Raw genomic sequence first — 21,631 nt, 5'->3', positions numbered from 1 at the left:
ACGTTTCAATGTTTGATTTAAAGTGACATTAGTGTAGGTACAGTTTAAAATCATTACCCACGTATCAAAGGTGCAGCAGCAAAACACAAATATTTATTATCTTCGATAAAAATTAACAATATAATCATGCCAAATTTTAAATTTTAAAAACCACCTACTTTGCAATCTTTGTTCTTGATGGCGCCGGTGAGTGGACTGATGTCTGTGATGCCACAATCGTTCAACCACAACTCCTCCAACTTGTGAACAATCTCCGACAAACTTTTCACTCCGGCGTTTTGGATTTGGTTGTCGCCGAGGGAAAGCTTCTTCAACTAATTCATAGAAACATAACATCGTGAGTTTAAATATTTCCATTCAATGTTTCGTTGAAATAAATTATTTTGTACAAAAAGCGAAACAAAATCTCAAGTAATTTTTGGACGAAAATATACAAGTACCAAAAACACCGCAAAAAGTTTTATTGTTTGATTTAAGGTGACGTCAGGGAAGGTACAGTTTAAATTATTACCCGCATATGTATTAGATATTTGAATCAATTACCAAATATTTTTAATAATGGAGAAGTTATAAACTTAAGCTATTTTCCCGACTAAAAAGTAGTTTAAATTAATGTTTAATCGCTAATGGGTGAGGGTGTATATGTTCGCAAGCAAGCCAAAAAAACTTTTTACTTTCATTCCAAAAAAAATTCTCTTAAGTTTATAACTAAATAAATTTCAAGTAATTTTGGCCGAAAATTTAAGGTAAAGTAGCAAAACATAGCAATGTTTGATTTACTGCAGAGGTGTGCATGTTAAAGAAAACACAAGTGTGGGCGGCCGTACGTTGATACAAATTTTGTCAACTCAATAAAAGTTGGTTTGTGAAACTGACCTAACAGTACACATGTTTTTAAATATAGTCCTAATGCGTCAAGTCTCTAGTAAACCTCTTGCCATCTTGAAACCTTTTTTAGCTTCGCGCGATTGACGTTAATCAGTTGCAAATGCAAAGGCGTTCACTTTGGGTCGCGACAATCTTAAATTTATGTATAGCGGCGTATTTTTGTTACGATTTATGGTTTGCATAAGCACACAAAGGGAATGTGACATCGCTGCCTCTGTTTTTTTATTTCAGCGCTAGTATTGTCACACAATATTTTTGTCAATGTTTATCATAACGTCACACAGGTCCAGGATTAGCCTTGTACCTTTAAGACAGTGGTCGGCAAACTGTGGCCCGATGTGGAGATTTTGCAATTTTTAGTGGCCACATTATTTTTTTTTAATATTTCGGTCATATCATGTAGTTGTTGGGCCGCGTAATAACCGAACATTCATTGCACTGTATTTTATTACGGGTGGAAGAGTTTTTGTTTTGGCTCATTGTTGCATCACAGGGCAACCAGGCCATCCCCCACCAGTGCTGATTGACACCAACTTGCCCGACTGTGGCTTCGGCGAGAAATGTAATTAGTTGTTGTAGGACAACTTGTGTTAAGCACCACTACTAAGCGAAATATTACTTAGAGCCAGTTATTTCCTTAAACACTAAGGCGCAAATACATTCAACACTACACAAATAATAAGGTTAATCGAAGTCACGTTTGAACTCGTAATAATGACTCTTTGTCCCGTTTCAAAAACATCGCCATTGCTGCAGTGGTAAATAGTTGTGAGGTTTATTTTTTAACCTAAACGTTGTTAATTAAAAAAAAATGTTTAACCCAGTGGTTGACGCAATTTGGAAAAGTTTATTGGACTTGTGATGTACCCAGCGATAAAAAAATCAACTTTTTAGTATTTATTTTTAATTGTTTGTATTCGAAAATTACAAGCAATTACTGCAGTTTTTGGTAACAACAAGTTCAATTGCAAATGTCTTATAATAATATTTTTAAGCAGTGTTTTTTAAGATGTTTTCAGGGGGCGCAACGGTCCAATGAAGTTTAGATACGATACGAAACCATTGCGGACGCCCTTGGAAAATAGAAACGACCCACTATGGGCGTCACGCAGCACACAACCTCTGGTGCATATGGTTAACTTTGTAAATGGTTTAGTTGTAAATTTACAATTATTTTGTCATTATTTGCGGTTCAGCCATATACCTGAACAAGTCAGAAAAAATCGTTGTTAAGTTTGATTATTTGTCATATTTTGCAGTATTTGGAGATAAAGAAGTGCAAATGATCTGTACACAGTATTCCACATTGCTCGTAAGCGCTGGAATAGAAAGTGTGTTAGCAACATGAAATTGACGAAAACCTGTTTTCTCACTTGAAAGTATACTTGAAAGTACTGCGGAATTAATGAGCTAAGCTTAATAGGAAAGTAAAAATACATGTTTTAAAGCACACGAGCATAAGGTAAGTTAAGAAATTAGCTAAATAGCAAACTTTACTCTCAGACACGAAGGAATTTTGGTTCCTCAAGAAATTATCAAATTTTAGATTTATCTTCGTATTTGACCCTAATTTACCCAATTTCTCGAGAAGTTGTGTCTCTAACACATTTCGGGAGTCGCTTAAATTAATTGTTATTTCTTTTTGGGTTAGAAAAAAAAAAATTGAAAAAATGTGATTTATTTTAAAAGAATTGGATTAAAACTAAAACATAGGCCAAAAAACTAATTTATTTAAAGGATTGAAGCCACTCTGTTCATGAATACTTTGTTGCTTACTTTGTTGCCCAATTTCAACATTCTTTGCAATAAAGAAACAGAACTTTTATTTACACTGATGATGGCATGAGTTATTGCTGAAACGTCTGTAAATTGCGAAATGTCGATTTTATCGAATATTATGGCTTTGATATTTTTATTAAAATTACTAAAAAAAACGTGTATTGTGTTCCAAATGTTTACATTGTTTCAAGCGTGAACTGCTTTATGGTTCATTAATTTGTTTATCCATGCTTGGAAATAAACGACCAGACTTTTATGAAAACCAATGTTTACGTATAGAAACCACGAGACAGGTTAACGATAACCCAAGAAATGACCGCGCTAGGACGGAAATTTGCAGACGGCTTGCCAACAAATTTGGCGAGTGGTATTTGGCCAGGCGGGCGAGTGCTGATTGATAGCCGCTACTCAGACTGGCGAGTGTAAATTTTTGCTCATGAACAACCCTTAAGAACTACACTTTTTTCGCGTCACGAGCGAACTTTTATCCGTTTTAATTAAGTTCAATGAGCAGTTGAGCACTAAAGCGCTATGCATACTTTCGCATGTTGCGCCGCGGTGATTCAAAAATGCTACAATTGCAATTTCAGTCAAATTACACTATTAATGGCGTTATTTCAAGCAAAATTCGAATCGCTTTTTATACGTCACGTACATAGGCGCCGAACTTTTAAATTCCAGGACGTTTTTTTAAATCAGTGCGAAATTCTTACAAAACAAAACGTAACTTGGGAAAGTGATTTAGCGCTTCCGCGTGTTAGCTGAATCGTACAAAAGAGCGGGGAAACGGATTGATCTACATCAGTGTTTCCCAACCTTTTTTACACTAGTGCCCCTTGCGCTCCATATTGTTTCATATCGCCCACCCCCCCATCTTGCTTTACAGTAAAGTATTATTTCAATCGTTTTCTGATATTATACTGTCTGTACTTTTGTTTCGATGAGCTGTCAGTCATGTTTTAGGTTGACTAACATGCATTCACTATAGGAATTTACGTGAGCATGTGTATAAATTGAACTAAATTAATGGCGTAACTTCAAAAATAAGGCATGTATGTAACAGGACAAGAGAACATAAAATTTACATACAACAATATTTCAGGGAGGCGAACCGGTACCGAACCGGAACTTTATGAACCGGGTTTGGATCGATTTTTTTCTGAACCGTAACCGGTTTTTATAAGATTTTAAGGAGCTGAACGGGAACTGAACCAAATAGTTTAAAAGAACATAAACCTTAGCCGAACCCGGACCTGTAAGCACTCCAGCATGACGTAACAACTTGTATTTTACAGAGTCAAGTTACGCCATGTTCGAAATTTTATGAAAAAAATATAAATATTGATTAAATAAAAGGTTGATTTTTTATTTTTTAGATATTTCAATATTGAGTTGCTGTTTTTTTAATAAGTCACGTAACTTAGATTAAATGACTTACAATTCAAAGATTATTCTCTACATTTATTGACCCACATTTTTAGATTTAACGCAACTTATATTGGATCCGAACCGGAACTTTATGAACCGGTTTTGAAATAACGATGGTCGAACCGGAGCTGAACCGGAACTTTAAAATTGCTCGAAACCGAAACCGGAACTGAACCGGATTCCGAAAAAATCCTTAAACCCGAACCGAACCTGAACCGGAAAATTCAAACGGTTCGACTCCCTGCAATAATTGCGTTAAGCTTTAAACACACTGGTGAATACTTCTTTGCGCTATTGCAATAAAAATGGCTGACAATTCAACATATAGTTTCATAATGCAATCCAGCTTGGCGCTAGCTGAACATAAAAGATTAATTCCTACTAGACATACATTATTTCACAAGGTTATGTTATTATCACGAAAAATTCAACTTTCTGCACCAAGACTTAAATCAGGGGTCGGCAACCTTTTATAGTCGCGGGCAAAACCAAACTCAGAAAGATCTTTGCGGGCCGCACAAAATGTTAACTAAGAATTGTGTGATTGAAATGTTAGAACAACTGTGAATCAGGCAGACCTCGGGTATTTTTTGCGCTTAAAAACGTGTTTAATTACATTTAAGTGGCAGTAAAGTGTTGGCGCAAAGCGAGAAAAAAGCGTTTGTTTGGTTTAAAATTCGAGTCCACATCAACCATACTACTACTGCTAGTGTAATAAAACTACTTTGAGGAAACGCGACAACCTTTATAGTTTATCTAGTTGAGTGTTTGTTAACCTTTTTAAGTCCGGGCGCACCTGGCGAGCGAAGTGTGCGCGATTTTTTTTGGTAACGGCATTTCTTTTAAATTTCTTTAAAGTTTTTGTTACATTGCCGAAAACAAAAAATAAAAAAATGTTAAAAAATATATGTATAACATTTTTGAATACGTTTTCCGTTTGTCCGCGACGCACTTGACAGCCTTCCACGGCGCAACGGTAAAGAAGCGCTGATATATGACAGCTTCAAAACGTAAACAAACCGGAGGTAGAAAATAAAGCACATTGAAATTTTTCGCACTTGCATATTTAAAATAGTCAAAAAGTATTTAAAATGGACTGTGTCTAGTTTGTCAAAGAGGCGGTGGTCGAATGAATTACATTGCCGACCCCTGTTTTAAATATACAAACATTTTCCCGCGTATAAAACGGTTAAGCGCAACAACAACCTTACATAAGAACAATACCCTTACATTGTTACGTCAGAAGTTAAGAATGGGAGGGGCGGAACTTCTACAAGTTCTTAGAACGAAAGTTGCCATTTAAGCTCAAATGTTACATACATTATTACAGTGCTGTTTGTTACTATTTATATGGGAACTTTTTGTAAAGTTTTGTGGAAAGTACTTTTATGTAACGCCACCTTATGCGTGTTCGGCGCCCCCCTAAACGAGAAAAAAAAAACACCCCCTTGTAACTCGCCAACGCCCACAAGGGGCGGTACAGCCCACATTGGAAACTTCTGATCTACATAAAGCAGATTACGCGCGTCAAGTACAAAATGGCGGAAACCCAGTGAAGATTAATCCATGTTAACCGTGAACTCCCAGGCATCAATTATCGGATTTTGTTGATTGTCATCATAAATTTGTGGCGATATGTTGTGATCACATCTCTAAGGATACTCTATAACAGGGGTCGGCAGCCTACGGCCCGCCGATGTAATTCATCCGGCCCGCCGCCTCTTTGACAAACTAGACACCAGTCCATATCACATACTTTTTGACCATTTTAACTATGCAAGTGCGAAAAATTTCAATGTGCTTTATTTTCTACGCCCGGTTTGTTTATGTTTTGATGCTGTCTTTTGAACTAGATCAGCGCTTCTTTGCCGTTGCGCCGTGGAAGGCTGCCAAGTGCGTCGCGGACAAACGGGAAAACGTATTTAAAATAATGGACATATATTTTTTATCATTTTTTTTATTTTCGGCAATGTAACAAAAACTTGCAACAAATTTAAAATAAATGTCTGTTTACCAAAAAAAAATCGCACTTGCTTTGCTCATCAGGTCTGCCCTAACTTAAAAGCTTAAAAAACGCTGAACTAGATTAACTATTAAGGTTGTCGCGTTTCTCAATGTAGCTTTATTAGACTTTTCATTAGTAGTATGGATGACGATACTACTAACATTAGTAGGATGGATGATGTGGACTCGAATTTTAAACCAAACAAACGCTTTTTTCTCGCTTTGCGCCAACACTTTACTGCCACTTAAATGTAATTAAACACGTTTTAAGTGCCAAAAATATCCGAGGCCCGCCTGATTCACAGTTGTTCTAACATTTCAATCACACAATTCTTAGTTAACATTTTGTGCGGCCCGCAAAGATCTTTCTGAGTTTGGTTTTGGCCCGCGACTAGAAAAAGGTTGCCGACCCCTGCTCTATAATATGCAGTACTATTTTCAATAAACCTAATTCAAATGGTTAAGTTGTGTGAAATATTATTAAAAACACCCATTACCTAATGTGTCCAATGTCCATATACCTATTCTAGCCTAATATGTATATACATATATTAAAATATTGGTGAAAATATATTTAATAGATAACTGTATGCAAGTAGATGAAATGTTATAATTTTAACAACAAATCGCGAAGTAAACGCCAACCCAAGAGATAAAAATTTGCTTAACACACTTATTAAGCGACTAACCTCTTACAAACCACCGTCTTTAAAAAGTTACCACCGTCTTAATACGGGCTTGTATTTTTTAAATTTTGAAAAAAAAAAATTAATTAAAAAAAAATATATTAATATTCAATATTAATATTCGCCATAAAAATAAAATAAAAAATTTTAAAAATGTACACAAATTAATACAAAATAACACGTTGTTTTTAACGGTAACAATGGGATGGGTGAACTTGCTTCTTTGCTATCAGCTCGGCTATGTTAACCTCTAACGAATCACTTTATTTGAGTGAAGCAATCACGAACAGTCTTAAAACCGTGACCGTATATAGCCCACAGTGTCAGCGCAGCAAGCTGTAAAAACGTAACTCTTATTAGCACAACGCAACACTATGACGTCCCAATGGACAATTTAACTTGAAGCGTGCAATGACGGCAATGGACAACTAATAATCAACTTGGTTTGGAAAAGTAAGCTGCCTGAACAGTTTATTAAAAAAAAAATTCTTCTTCAGGAGCGTCGTGTTGATTTTTTGTTAGGTGCTTCGCGGTCCCAGGAAATTGTCTTGCGGCCCCCAAAAGGACCGCGGACCCCAGTTTGAGAACCACTGTCTTAGGCCAAAGCGTCATAAGGATTTTGAACTCCATAAAAATACAATTTAATAGATCAATGCGTTTTTGCTTAAAGCGCAATTTCTGTTTAGTCTTTGCAATACAGTTTTAATGCTTTGGAAAAAAACGCTACAAACTAACATTCATAAACCAATCGTTTAACATGTTTGTAGCCCCTGAAGTAAACTAATAAGTTGTCCCGGTAATTAATTTCATATTTATTCTGTACCCTTAAAAACAGGGGGGGGCGGGCGATTCTGTTTTAACATGCTTCCTTATATGGGAAACCACGCTACAAGTAACTGTTAGCCAGGGTATGGCATTGAAATCTTTATATCAATAATGTAACAAATACAAATTAATCTATAAATAAATTAAATGAGACAACATGCTGATAATTACATGAAAGCACTTTACCTCGTGAGTCATTTTCCCGATTGCTTCGCAAATGTGTTCGCAACCTTGACTTGTCAGGTCGCAGCCCCACAGATGCAACATCTCGATTGGTTTGTCGACATGCTGGAGCATCCGCCCCAAAGCGTGGCATGAACTTGTACCGATGGTTTGGAAGTTAAAACGAGCCTCCACAGGGAAGTGCTTTGCGAAAGACTGGATCACTGCTTCATTGCATTCTTGCAAATCAACAATCATTCCAATATCCAAACACAGTTTTCAACAAATATTAAAAAAGCAACAAAAATAACATTGTAGGTTGAACCAGCAATTGGCACTGTGACGTCACAAGTGTGAATTGTTCTAACAATGGTTGTTTAAAGCAGAAGTTGCAAATTTTTTAGACGAACTGATTAAATAAAAATATGTTCACGGACCGGCAAAAAATCACAATACATAAAAAATATAGTGCTTGTGTAAGATATTGTAATATTTCTGCCATGTAAGCGGCTTGTTTTATGTTGTTGGACAACTAACTTTCAAAATCGTAACTAATAGTAAAAAGTTTACGTGAGTAGATCAACCCGGAGAAGAACTTGTTTCTAACGAAGTCATTTTTACACGAAGATATTTATTTAATGCTAGGTTATCCATAGATTGATGATTTTATATTTTTACTTAATGAGTTTCTTTAATCGCGTTCACGGCTAAAGCTTGTAGCACCTAAATATATATGTCCAGTGAAAATATAGCACAAAGTAAAATAAATGTTGTAAACTTACCACGGGGATCTCGTTTGAATTGCTTTAAAAGGCGTTTGTACAATTTCTCAGCCTTGCCTGGAAATATATCAGGAAAACATATTTTACAAACATGGAAGTTTTTCTGTTGACAAACTTTCACTTTTCGCACTTTTAAGTCGCCCATCAAGCTTAATTAGATGCTGAGCAGATCTAGGATTTCAGTTTGGGGAGGGCCATGAATTTTTTTCAGATATGACGTCACAATTTTTTCAGATATGACGTCACAAAAGTATACCATTGCGTGACGTCATAATTCAGGTAAAAATAACATCGGCTGGCCGAATAAACTAACCCCTGCAAAATAACGCGAAAAACAGACCTTTCGAAAGCACGAAAAAGTAATAAGGTTAGCCTCTACAGTGGGCCGGTTTCCTAGTTTGACCCGGTATGAAGAATATCGCTGAAAGACACTACCATGTCTATTGTCTACACATCTTGCTTTTTCCCGAAAAGGCGAGGACAACCGCACATGCTTCCGAAAAAGCGCCGAGGCCACGTCGCAATAAAACCATAGCGTTGTCTGCTGCGGTCAGCTGTGGTTCTTTCATGACACTTCTCTCAATTTTTAAGTTACTGTAGTTGGTTTTTGCCAAATGAGGTTGCTGAAATGAGCAGAACTCTATGCAGAGTTAATCCTAACATTAGATAGGTTACACAAGGGTCGGCAACCTTTGTGTAGTAGTCGCGGGCCAAAAGCAAACTCAGAAAGGTCTCTGCGGGCCGCACAACATATGTTAAATGAGATTTGGTGTTATTACAACTTTATAACAATTGTGAATCAGGTGGGCCTCGGATTTTTTTGCACTTTAAAAACGTGTTTATAATTACTTTTAAAGAGGCAGTAAAGTCTTGGCGCAAATTCGCTAAAAAAGCGTATACTTGGTTTAAAACTCGAGTCCACACGTCGTCACCCCCCTACTGCTATTAAAAAAGTGTAATAAAACTACTTTGAGAAAACGCGATAAATTTTATAGTTAATCTATTTTAGTGTTTGTGAACCATTTGGGGCACACCTGGCGAGCGAAGCTAGCGAGTGCGATTTTTTTTTTTCTTTTAAAGTTTTTGTTACATTTAAAAAAATGGTTAAAAAATTATGTTTGAATACGTTTTTCGTTTGTCCGCGACGCACTTGGCAGCTTTCCACGGCGCAACAGTAAAGGAGGGCTGATCTAGTTCAAAAAGAGCATCAAAACGTAAACACACTGGATGTATAAAGATCATTAGCGCGAAAATTTTTTTGCATTTACACACTTAAAATAGTCAAAAAGTATTTAAAATGGACTCGTGTCTAATTTGTCAAAGAGGCGGCGGGCCGGATGAAGTATATTGGCAGGCTGGTTCTGATACAGATTTGCATTAACAACAAAAAAGCTTTTAATTGTACTTGGATATAAGTTAGTTATTATATAGTCGAGGTCAGCGTACGGTCACTTAAGCCGTCTCTGCAAATCTGAAAAACGCCGCTTTGCGCGAGTGCGCGAAACGAATTTTACAATTTTTTTCAAATATTCATTATATGGCGCCATAAGCTCGAACACCACTACAAAGCTTAAAAATATGTCTTATTTTGGCGAAAATAGGCCATACTACCTAGGAAACCGCGAAAATAAGCTGCCTATTAAGTAAAAAAAATGTACATAGTTTTTAGTTTTTTTTTGGGGGGGGGGCCATGGCCATATCGCCCCCCTCTAGATCCGCCCCTGATGCTAAGCATTTAACTATTTCCAAATGAACGATAATCTGAATCATTGCCAGGTGTAAGTTCATCAAATGGTCGCTTACCTTCATTTGTTGGTTTCTGCGGATTGTCCGTTCTGCTTTGGTCGACATTTGGTTGGTTTGGTTGATTGACAGGTGGTGTAGCTGCTTGTTGCTTGGCAACCTGCATACAAACATAGCTGGTGAACAAACAGAACAACTCTTACAATTATAAATGCGTATCAAGCAGAAGCATGGGCGCAAAGTTTGAAGTTTACCTGGGATTGGGAGGGGTGTTACTGGTGACGTCATAGTCACAGTGACGATTACAGCGCTGGAGTGTGAATAATGTTGTCTCACACAACTCATATTTAGTGCTTTAATTTGAATACTGGTTTATTTTCGTCCATTGTAAAAATCTTAACTTACGATGAGTTTGGTTTTTGATATTCGTCATGCGAAATGTTGCTCAGAACTCAAGTTTAACATTTGTTTTAGAATGACAATGTTGTGACTTAAGTTTGACTTGGGCTTAAGTAACTAACGACTTATACTTGTTATTTGTTAAGAAAGACTTTAATTGGACTTAAGTTGCTTGCTAATGATTTGACTGGGATTTAGTCATTTTAAATTATCTTGTTTAGAACACTGGGTGTGATGCGACCCCGATGGCGTCTAGCTACAAAACGTTCCCAGATACCAACCAGTAGGCTGTATTTATCCCATTGTATTCACATGCGATCAAACTAAACTGCTACTGATATCATTCACACCAAATTATAGAAAGAAAATAGCAAACCTGTTTTTGTTGATGTGTCGCTTGTACAGCAGAGGAATCTTGTGGCAACTGTGACTGGGCTTGCTGTGGGTGGAAGCTCCCGGGTCTCAACTCACTACAAACAAATAAACTTTCATGTTAAGTAGTTTATTAGAAATTAGTTTTAACAAAGAACCATAATAAAGTGTTGATCCAAATCCACACAAGGGCTTACTGGCCGCAATCAATATATTTGTCGCAACGTTGTTTTCATTGGGCTTAGGTTACCGACTCTTGATGTAAGCGATTAATCCAATTAAATATGACCTGAACAACTATGATTTCTATGGATAAATGGTCCATGTCTTAGTCGAGGTGAAACATTCTGGCACGACCAAATCCTAAATATGTTTAGCTTTCGACAAAACTTGTGACAATAAACAGGTTGGTGGTGATAGCAAACCCGTAGCTTGAAGTTGATTGCGCTTCTCTTGGGGCAATGCTTGGATGTTGATCGAGCAGCAAGGAGCTTCTCTGTATCTTCTCCTCACACACAGATGCCTGAAAGAATAGCATTTCAATAAATCACAAAAATATTAAAACTATTCCAAACATCCAAAGTAATTTCTTAATGGAATGCATTTTCACTAATTAGTTAACTAAACTAATTTATACCAAACTTTTAAACCAAAAATTGCACTACTTAAGCAAAACAGCACAAAATGCTACTGAAATTTATTTGTTATAATATATTTAGTTTATTTGTAAACATCAACTGCAATACTTGTGGTGTGGATGGTGCGCCATCAAGTGGTTGCGGAGTTGCCAAGTGCGTCGAAGAACTAGTTGATGGTTCTGACGTTCCTGGGTAAAACATAACATCAAACTTTTCACATATGACAACCTTACATGGATATTTTTCAAACAGCTTCCCAGGATCTATCAAATTATGCTTAGGGCGCAACACCACCAAAGGGTTGCAACAAACAGAAGCTTTAAGTGTCAAGAGTTGATTTTCAAATTTAACCTAACTTTTGCATACTTTGCAATATGGACGTAACTAAAGGAATTATTGATAAAAAGGGAAACTTAGCTCGGTTGTTAGAGTGGCGGACCCGTTAGGCCGAGGTCGTGAGTTCGAATCTCACCACATACAGTTTTCTAAAATACCTAATTGAGCGACTAGTTCAGTTTGCCAATAAACTCGGGATGTAATATTTATTTTTTCACGTTTAAGCTTTTCAGAGTGAAATATTGTTTGTTCCAGTTGACATCTGACTTTTTACAGAGTTAAGCAAAAATATGTTTATGATATCTATTTGTACAAGCTATAGTCTAACAAGTTTGTGTAGTGTAATAGTTTTTGTTAAAAAGAAATTCATGAGCACAAAGTAATTTCAGAAAAATAATGAAACAAATTTGATTTACATTTCCAACCAAACGAACCGAATAAAACAAAGAGATAAAATTGTCTTGTTTTTCCCGGGTGTTAATATGCCACGATTAGAGCAATATCTGCGCCGAGCTGTGTGCCAAAGTCAGCAAAGTGATAGAAAAATAAGTTATGTCAATTATACACTAAACACGTGGTCTTACGATATGGTTATAGAGAATAATTTTGCGGTAACAATCATTAAATGCCATTGTTACACCAACATCAGATATTAGCGCGAACAGCACTAGCTGCGCCTAACTCAACGTTTTTGACGATAAGTAAGACGGCTTGACTTTGCGTTGCCAATTGTCGAATACTAAACCAGAACAAATAACAAAAGGCGAAAGAGAAAAACATCCTGCGTTTACAGTCCACCAAACATGAGACGAAAAACGGCGTTTTTAACGATTTTAGGTAAAAAAGCGCCTTACATATCGATACAATACATTTCATATTAGCGAAGTAGTTTGTACTACACGGTGTACTTTGCTCATGTCACCAAACCAAAATATAATCTAAGAAATCACGGTTAGAAATGGTGTACATACCTTTTCTTTTATCGGATTCTGCATCACTGGAGGATTCGTCGGATTCTGGAACTGTGAAGTTATCTCCGAGTAGAAGTCCACATCCGAATCTTTTCACCATCGCCCAGTGAGGACGAGCGACCAGTTCATCGACAATCTGACTAAACTCATCTAAACTCATGTTCTGGATAATATGGACAGCGGTATAGAATTCTTGAAGTAACTGATGCGAAAAATAAAACTTTTTGTCCCCGTCGAAAAGTTTCTGGTTAAAGTGAGAATACCCAGGTACTGCGATTATAATATCCTGGACTATGACATCACTTAAACCTTGCTCAGCCATTTGTGGATAGGTCATAATGACAGTTGAATTCTTTGTAGCGTTGTAAGCAATTTTTGTAAGTTTGACTTTGATTAGGCTGATGTCATGACCCTTGGCATGTTCTGAGCGTCTCAAGTTTTCAAGTAAAACTATGAAAATCTGAGTGATGTTACAAAGTTCGATGAGATTATCTGTGCCCAAAGCAGCCAAAAGGATCAATTGAAGCATGATCGGGGTAAGACAAAGGTCAAGTAACACAGGTGCGAGTTTGGTAAAGCTTTTCCATATTCTCTGGGCTTCATTTTTAGCGAAGGCAAAGAACAGTATTTTCATGTCGACTGGTGTAAACTCATGTACCAAAACGATTTGCTTTGGGCGAAGTAATTCATGGAGGGTGACTATAGAATGTGGTCTGGAAGTCAAAACTATAGAAATGCCTGGAAAGAATTTTCCGGTGAATAAATTAGCAACTACCTCTTCAACTAACATGGGAGTATCGTATGACGCATTTCTAGGCTTTACATTATCAAGTGACCAAGTTGCCTGATCATAACCATCAAGTATGATACCAAATTTTTCTGGGGACTCCATCATTGCTGCAAATATGGCGTTTCGTTTTCTTTCACTTAACCATGGGTACGCATGATCAACCACAACCTGCCTTAAAGTGACTTTTTCAGACCCATAGTGCATGTTCATGCACAACAGGAGAATCCAGATTATGGACGAGGTGTTCGACAGTCGTCTGGCAATAGTTGATTTTCCAGAACCAGGAGCCCCAACTAAGGCTGTGTAGCGACGAGGTACTACACTATCATGCAATTGCTCATAACTGACCTCTTTTGAACCAGAATCGACATACCTTTGTTGTGTGGAAGGCTTATAATTTCCAGTTTTACCTGATGAACCTCGATAAAAGTTTTCCTCTGTCCTTAGAACTGGATGAACACGGGGAAATTTTTCCTGCTCGTAGTTTAGCCCGAGCGAAACAACTTCTTGCTGTGGCCTCTTGAGATCTTCCTTTATGGTTTCAAGTGAAATATCGCCGGAGGTGGAATCTAAAACAGAGTTTATTTGTGAAATAGGTTACATGTTTATTTGGGTTGATGTTCGAGTTTTATCTCTTAGCAGACATCAACGTCATCGGTTGAACAAATTAATACCACATTTAGCTTTAGTTGCCTTAAACATAAACTTATCTTATTGGACGCAATATGAACAAAGTATTAACATTAGCTTTTGGTAAAGTAACACCCTCGAAGAAAGGTATTTTATAGCTGCAAAAATAAGTGTGGGAGGTAACACACAATAAGTATAATCAGCCCAGCAATATCTTTATTTACAATGCTTTAATTAGGCTTTTATAACCCAAGGAGAGGTGCATGTATGCAAGGCCTTAAATTATTTTGGCTCATTCCATCTTTAATTTAAAGTTTTTCAAAATTTGTCCACCCATGTTCTCAGATTTTTTTTATATTTTAAACAATTAAAAACCTCAAAGAAAAAATAAGATTGCAACAAATTTGAGCATTCTGTGATGAGTGGTTACAAAGACATGACGTTTTGAAATGTTTGACCACTAGGTGGAAATAGGTATTTTTTTGGTTCCGCTTGAGTGCTTTTATCTAACTGGAGGCTTTATTTTGCAGCAGAAGCCTGTAGCAAAATGCTATCCCCAATTTATTGGGGTGCTGGTTTCAAAAATGATGCTTAAACAACTATGTGGTATTTCTTCTATATGAAAATTGCATTTTAAGTTTTATGACTTCCAAAGAGTTTTCCGAAGCTCTCTGCTTTTTTTTTCAATTTTTATGTTGGCAAAATAATCTTTAGACAACATAGTATTTGGACTTTGTAAAGTGGTTCTTGGTATTTTACAATTAGTAATTGGTTAAGTTTCAAATTTAAGCCTCTTGTAATAAAATAAAAAGTGACCAAACTTTAAAATGCGTTAATACGCTGACTTTTGCAGCTTCTCATACAACTATTGTACAGACATAACTACAATAACAAATTGGCTTAAATAATTCTATTCAACATTTTGTATAAGATTCCAGAAAAAGAAGTGCAAACAATGAGACAATGTACAAAACTTTGCAGATATTTTGTTATGTGTAGATCTGTATTCCATGACATACTGTGTAAATTTAAAAGCAGAAATGCAACTATGTGTAGAGCTGTTTGACATCAAAGCAGATTATATCTTCTAAGCTACAAATATCTCCTAGTGATGGAGTAGGTGACCCTGTTAAAGACTTATTAAAAAAATGCTCACATTTCAATCAAATACTGTATTGTACAATGTTTTTTATTACTGTAAAATTAGCATTGGTGGAATTAGCCAAGACTCCAGCAAAATACTTAAAGCAACATGAAAGGAGTTAGCAAAATGGTTTAACCATGGAAATACTTTTTTTAAAACAAGATCCTATTATTAGTATATCGCTTCGGCCCCAGACAAACCAGATGACAATACATAATTTTGGACTCCAGCTATAGTAGCACCAAAGTGGTTAATTTTTATGGCTTGTCTAACTTTGACAAAGTAAATTAATGGGTTCGTCAATATGACTCTCTATGTTGGATAGGTATGATTTCAAGTGGATGAGAACGTAATAGGTGCTTGTATAGTAATAATTTTTCAACAGTTAATATCTTGAATTTAAAGAAATTATATTTAGAAATAGCTGGATAGTTTACAGGAATTTTAGAAAGTAATTAATGAATATATTTGTACAAAATAAAAATATTATTTGGCATATTGCCAGATAAAGTTGTTTAAAGGGTCTTGCTTGATGCCTTAGACCAGTGGTTCTTAACCTTATAAGTGTCGTGGCTACCTTCCATTAGCGCTAAACACTTTGTGATCCATTTGCCCACAAATTCTAAAAACATCTCTGGACAAAACGCAAACCAAAACAAAATGGTTTAACTGGCTAAACATTAAAATACAACATGCCTGTTGTCCCCCTGGGGTCCAAAGGACACCGTTGAAAAATTTTGCCTTTTATATTCTTCTTTTTATTTCATGAAACAAAACCATTTATTCGAAATTTTTTTCTGTCTAGTTCATAAATTTTCAATTGGTGAAAATTTGAAATTTATAAAATTAATAAAAAAATGTATCCAGTTGTCATATTTTTGTAAAATTAAGGCAATTCTTATCAGCGAAAACTAAAATAATAGTAATCTAAAACAGATATTTATCTTGTAAATTGTAGAATATTACATCTAGAATTATACCAAAACATTTAAATCTAGATGAAAATAATCTAAAATAGCAACTATGTGCTCTGGTCAAATTTATGCGGCCATTCCTGGTTTTATTAGCTTCGATACAATGGTATTTGCTATAATCAATTTTATGGCGTACTGTGTAAATTGAAACCTCACAAGTAACAGGCAGTGGTATGATCACACACTATTATCAAATACTTTGTCTTATTACTTGTATGTATTTGTTTTTCTAGAACTTTATACAATCTGTTGAATAGAAATATTTCAGCTAATGTGTTATTGTACGTCTGTACTATAGTTGTATGTAAAGTTGAACGCATTTGAAAGTTTGGTCACTTTTTACTTTATTACAAGAGTCTCACTTTGTAACATCACAAAAACAGCTCCTCTGGTAATTGTAATTGTTAACCAACGTTTCGGCTTGTATAGGTTGTCCAAATACTATGTTGTCTAAAGACTATTTTGCCATCAAAAAAATGATTTTCATATAAAAAAAATAACCACATAGTGTTTTAAGCATCATTTTTAAAACCCGCACTAGGGATGTTCAAAGTAGAATCCCAAGGTATTCTAGAATAATAGGTTTCGAATCTAGAATAACGAATCCAGAATAGCGAATCCTAGTATATTTTTATTAAATTATCTAACCTAGGTTTTGTTTGGGGAAGGGATTCATCTTAATCTACCCTACAGGGCCTACAATCACAGCAATAAATCGCCCAAACAATTTGCTAACATGTGTACATTATAATAAAAAATTCTCCCATATGTTTAACATTCTTAACAACTGTCATTTGAAGTAGTTGTGTAAACTGTAATATGTCCACTGTCCAGGTTGTCGCCAAAACTTATATTTTTGCCAATAGTGAGTACAATGAAACACTGCGCACAGAAGTCTTAAGCAATTCGGTCCTGTATTTTAAAGCATTATTGGGTTTCAGTGCTTCTTTATTGACTAACATGATCTGTTATGCAGTCAAATAATGTACTGCAAAGAATACAAAGTTACTATTGACATAACGAATTCTTGACAATTACCCCGTGCATAACGCGCATTTTGTAGACGGCCAGCACGTTTTACAACGTAATATTACTTTTGCAACTTAACGCATTTAGGGCAATTGCGAACTCCACACCAGACATTACAAGTTAGTCGCTCGCCCAATAACGCTTGATTGACACTTAATTATTAGACGAACGTTATCGCGAGACGCGGTAATCGGTCGCCTGAAAAAACGCTGACACTGCACTACGAGGTTACATTTAAAGCAAGCACTATAAATTGTTCGACCTATTTCCACCTAGTGGTCAAATATTTTAAAGCGTCATATCTTCGGAACTGCTCATCACAGAACGCTCAAAATTGTTGCAATCTTTTTTCTTTGAGATCTTTAACTGTTTAAAATATAAAGAAACTCAAGAAACATGGGTTCCGCCCCTTTAAATTAAGCATGGAATGGCCTTTTGTGAATGACTCTATATATTACTTCACTGGGTTAAGGTTGATTCTTAGGTACTGAGGAGATGCTTTAGCACTTATTTTCTTTTTGAGCGATCAACTCTGTATAACTCAACAACCTTAACTTAAAACCGGGTGTAGTACGGTCATTATTGGATGAGCGACTAACGTAAACTGCCAAGTGTACTGATTTCACAATTTCCTTGCACATTATCAAATAACCTTTATTGATTTTGAATCAATTTTATCTTACATAAAGTAAATTTTATCACCCCTTTCCCTTCCCGTAGTTAAACACAAAAGTAATTCACTGGATTTAATTTCTACATCAGTGATCGGCAAACTTTTTGTCGCGCTGTTGAAGGAAATCACGCTCCCAGAAGTATATTATCAATTTATTGTTGTACATCAGGGGCGGGCAACATACGGACCCAACCCACGATTTTGAGCGGCCCGCAGACAGTTTCCGGTCTTACATGATAAAAGGTGGATCATTTTCCCACATCGTCCCGCCGACTGGAGAAGTTACCCGCCCCTGGGCTACGTAGACATTCAAATAAAAATAGTGTTCAAAGATTCTTTAATGCGCAAATAAATTCAAAGATTATTCTAATGCTTTTGGAAAAACATCCTTTCATTTAAAGAGTATGCAACAATTAAAAACATTTAAATATTGAAAGACTTTCTGGCAACCCTGAATAGCTAGCAAAGCTGCTCAAAACATTCCTACAGCCCTGTGGTCTCCAAACTTTTATTCACCAACGTCAATTTACATGAAATGAAAACAGCATTAGCATGCCACCCCAGTTTGTTTTCTAATAAGTAATGCCTGAATTAAATATCACAAGAGATTGATTACACTTAAGTTATACACAATTCCAGAGAACTGTGGCTACACATGTGTAGTAAGATGAGAAGTTTAAATTAACACCTAGATTTACACACATAAAAAAAAAAAAAAATGTTAAAAAATATATGGCTAATACTTTTGAATAGGTTTTCTGTTTGTCCGCAAAGCACTTGGCAGCGTTTCATATCAAATCATCTTTGATTTGGCAGCATTTTCATATCAAATCATCACAAAAATTGAAATTTTGTAACCACCCGTCCCAGATTTTCATGATATTTACGTTGTGCAAAATATGGATCAAAAAAATATGTTGACAAAAAAAAAACTGCAAAAATTCCAATCCATTAGGAAGTTACGAGATTTTGAAATTTGATCACTAGAGGGGGTTTTTTGACACCCGAAAAACGCAAATGTACATTTAAATGCAATAAATTAAGTAAAAATGGAAGCAAAAGTATGTTTCCTATCATTTTTGGGGTCAAAATTGCATTTGGATGAGTTTTAGAGGCCTTTAGGGGCACTTAAAGAGAAAAAAATCTCCACGTATCAAGCTAAATTGCATAAGTCTGCAAATATTTAGTAACCCATTTTTTTTTATATACCAAGAACTTCCAAAAAAGCTTAAAATGGAAAATTAGACTTGTGGAAAAAATTAGACAATGCACTAATTTGTCTATAAATTGAACTTAATCTTAGCGCTGCAAAACGTAAACAAACCAAACGCTGTTATACTATTCTCGCACTTACGTAGTTAAAATAGTCAAAAATTATTTGAAATGGACTCGTGTACAGTTTGTAGAAGAGGCAGCGGGCCCGATGAATTACAGAGACTGCTTGGTTTATTGCTATTAAGACATGTGACCCAAATACATCGACAAAACACGCAGCTTCGAACGGTGAGTTAAACCCTGACAAAAAAGAACAAAAATCAATAATGACTTATGAAAAGGGGGGTCCGAACCCCGACCCCTGGATACGCCACTGTGCAAAACTAACACCTGAAAATATTCAACAATCGTAACCCCGTCTAGTTTTACTTGGTAATTCAGTAAATGACCCAGCAAATAAAATAATTCTGTAGTTTGGGTTAATTATAGCAAAATTTTACATTGATATCAGAAAAACAGTTGTTTCGTTAAAATGAAACAAATTTGACGATAAAGGGGCATTTCCCAAAATGCAGATAGAACCAAAATGTTGTGAGGAAAATTGCGCACATTGCTTGTAATCACACAAATTGAAGATATCACAAAATAAGTCACTAGTTAGACATATTCCAAAAAAACAAATATGAATTATTAAAGTTTAAATCAAGTAAAATATTTAAGTTTTATCCACCAACCTTGTGGAGGATGAATGTGAACATGTTCAGCTTGTATGTTATGCACATGATGCTCGTGAGTTTCCTGAGTGATTTGTTGTTGAACTTGAGCACCGAGGAAAAGGTTTTCCACTTTCAGTTGGTTCTAACAATGCCACAAACAAAAATATCATTTTACCATTGAGCTGAACATCAATTATTACAACAAATTGGTGTTAAACATCTGTTGCACTTGACGCAATAAAAGTGTCTTTTGCAGCTGTGAAAAATCAACTTTTGTTTTGCATTTTGTCTTATTACATTATTAGTTACAAGTGATTGCATTAACCCAGAGCTGCCAAATGTAGGTGTGTAGGTTTATAATAGGGCTTAAACTACCCAGAAATTCGACAAAGTTATTTTGCAATAATTGTACAAAATCAGCTGATAAAACCGCAACATAGATAATGCAAACTATGAGGCCAGTAGCTAGGTTTTAGTTGGACAATACAACCCGGGTGCTTCCAAATTACTGACACATTAGTCAAACAAACATGACAAATATCTCAACACACTCTATTAGGGCACGTCAAATGATTTAACGCGCATCTTATATCACCTTAAGAAAGGACAACCGTTAAATCACTACCACATCATTAACATTATTATTATATCACTAACACTAGCGCTAACTAAACGGTTGCACAGTGCACACATTTTGTTTGGCTAAACGAAAGTCACAGATATCAAATATATTTTGCACAATATTACAGTTTTACAACTAACCATTCTTTTTCAAAAATTTAAGCAATCTTTTACCAAACCCTAACTTCATCACTAACTCCACCAATAACTCTAACCCGAAGCCAATTTTTAACCCAACCTATTACCCAAACCCAAGGGTAATAGGTTAAAACATGGAAAATCAGTCCGGTAAACATGGAAAATCAGTCCGGGAAAAACATGGAAAATCAGTCCAGTAAATGTGGCGGCCCACAAACTGTGCCGGTCAAATTATGTCGTTTAAGTTTTATTCCATAATTTTTATTATTGCCTATTTATTATGTCTATTATCTTGGTACCATGGTACTATTAATAATTCCGCTTTAACGATTGTTACTTTATAGATGAATGTGTGTTCACACATTATACAATTGTGAAACTCACCAAGTCAATGTTCTGATCATCTGGAGCTCCGTTGCCTTTTTCTTGATTATCGGCCATTCTCTTTCTTTCATGCAAACCTAAAGCAAAAGCAACTTAATGAAACAAACTACAGCAAATAAATTACTACTCACAACCCTAAATAAACCAAAAAAAGTCTACACCAGTCATCTTCATTCAATAAAAGGCAACCAGCAAAATCGTAGAATATTACATTTGGTGTAAAATGTGGTGAAGTTAAAAGGTTTTAAATACAAAATCATATAGAAGTAGATTTTTTTAAAATATAAAGTTACATGCCTTTTCA

General features: G+C 35.7%; 2 protein-coding genes across 2 annotated transcripts in view; both read right to left on the bottom strand.

Moving 5' to 3' along the window:
- Positions 1–21,399, bottom strand: part of LOC146157708 (uncharacterized) — an 89,723-nt gene extending 68,324 nt beyond the window's left edge. The window contains exons 1-2 of the mRNA XM_083384396.1: positions 21,328–21,399; positions 20,258–20,326 (exon numbers count right to left, since the gene is read on the bottom strand). Of these exons, the coding sequence (XP_083240522.1) occupies positions 20,258–20,326; positions 21,328–21,384 (126 nt within the window). The 5' untranslated portion in view covers positions 21,385–21,399. The remainder of the gene's footprint in view (positions 1–20,257; positions 20,327–21,327) is intronic.
- On the bottom strand, positions 144–14,770 carry LOC146157709 (NACHT, LRR and PYD domains-containing protein 3-like). The gene is made up of 6 exons (XM_083385684.1): positions 14,767–14,770; positions 13,014–14,372; positions 11,815–11,894; positions 11,494–11,591; positions 10,358–10,457; positions 144–314 (listed from the first exon to the last, which is right to left on the bottom strand). The coding sequence occupies exons 1-6, from the start codon at positions 14,768–14,770 to the stop codon at positions 144–146; spliced, it is 1,812 nt and encodes a 603-aa protein (XP_083241810.1).
- Positions 21,400–21,631: the final 232 nt, after the last annotated feature.

Source organism: Ascidiella aspersa, chromosome 3 (genome assembly GCF_963924565.1).
Source record: "Ascidiella aspersa chromosome 3, kaAscAspe10.2, whole genome shotgun sequence".
In the NCBI taxonomy this organism is placed as follows: Eukaryota; Metazoa; Chordata; class Ascidiacea; order Phlebobranchia; family Ascidiidae; genus Ascidiella; species Ascidiella aspersa.
Note: the sequence above shows the minus strand (reverse complement) of the source record. Positions and strands in the feature narration are given on the sequence as shown.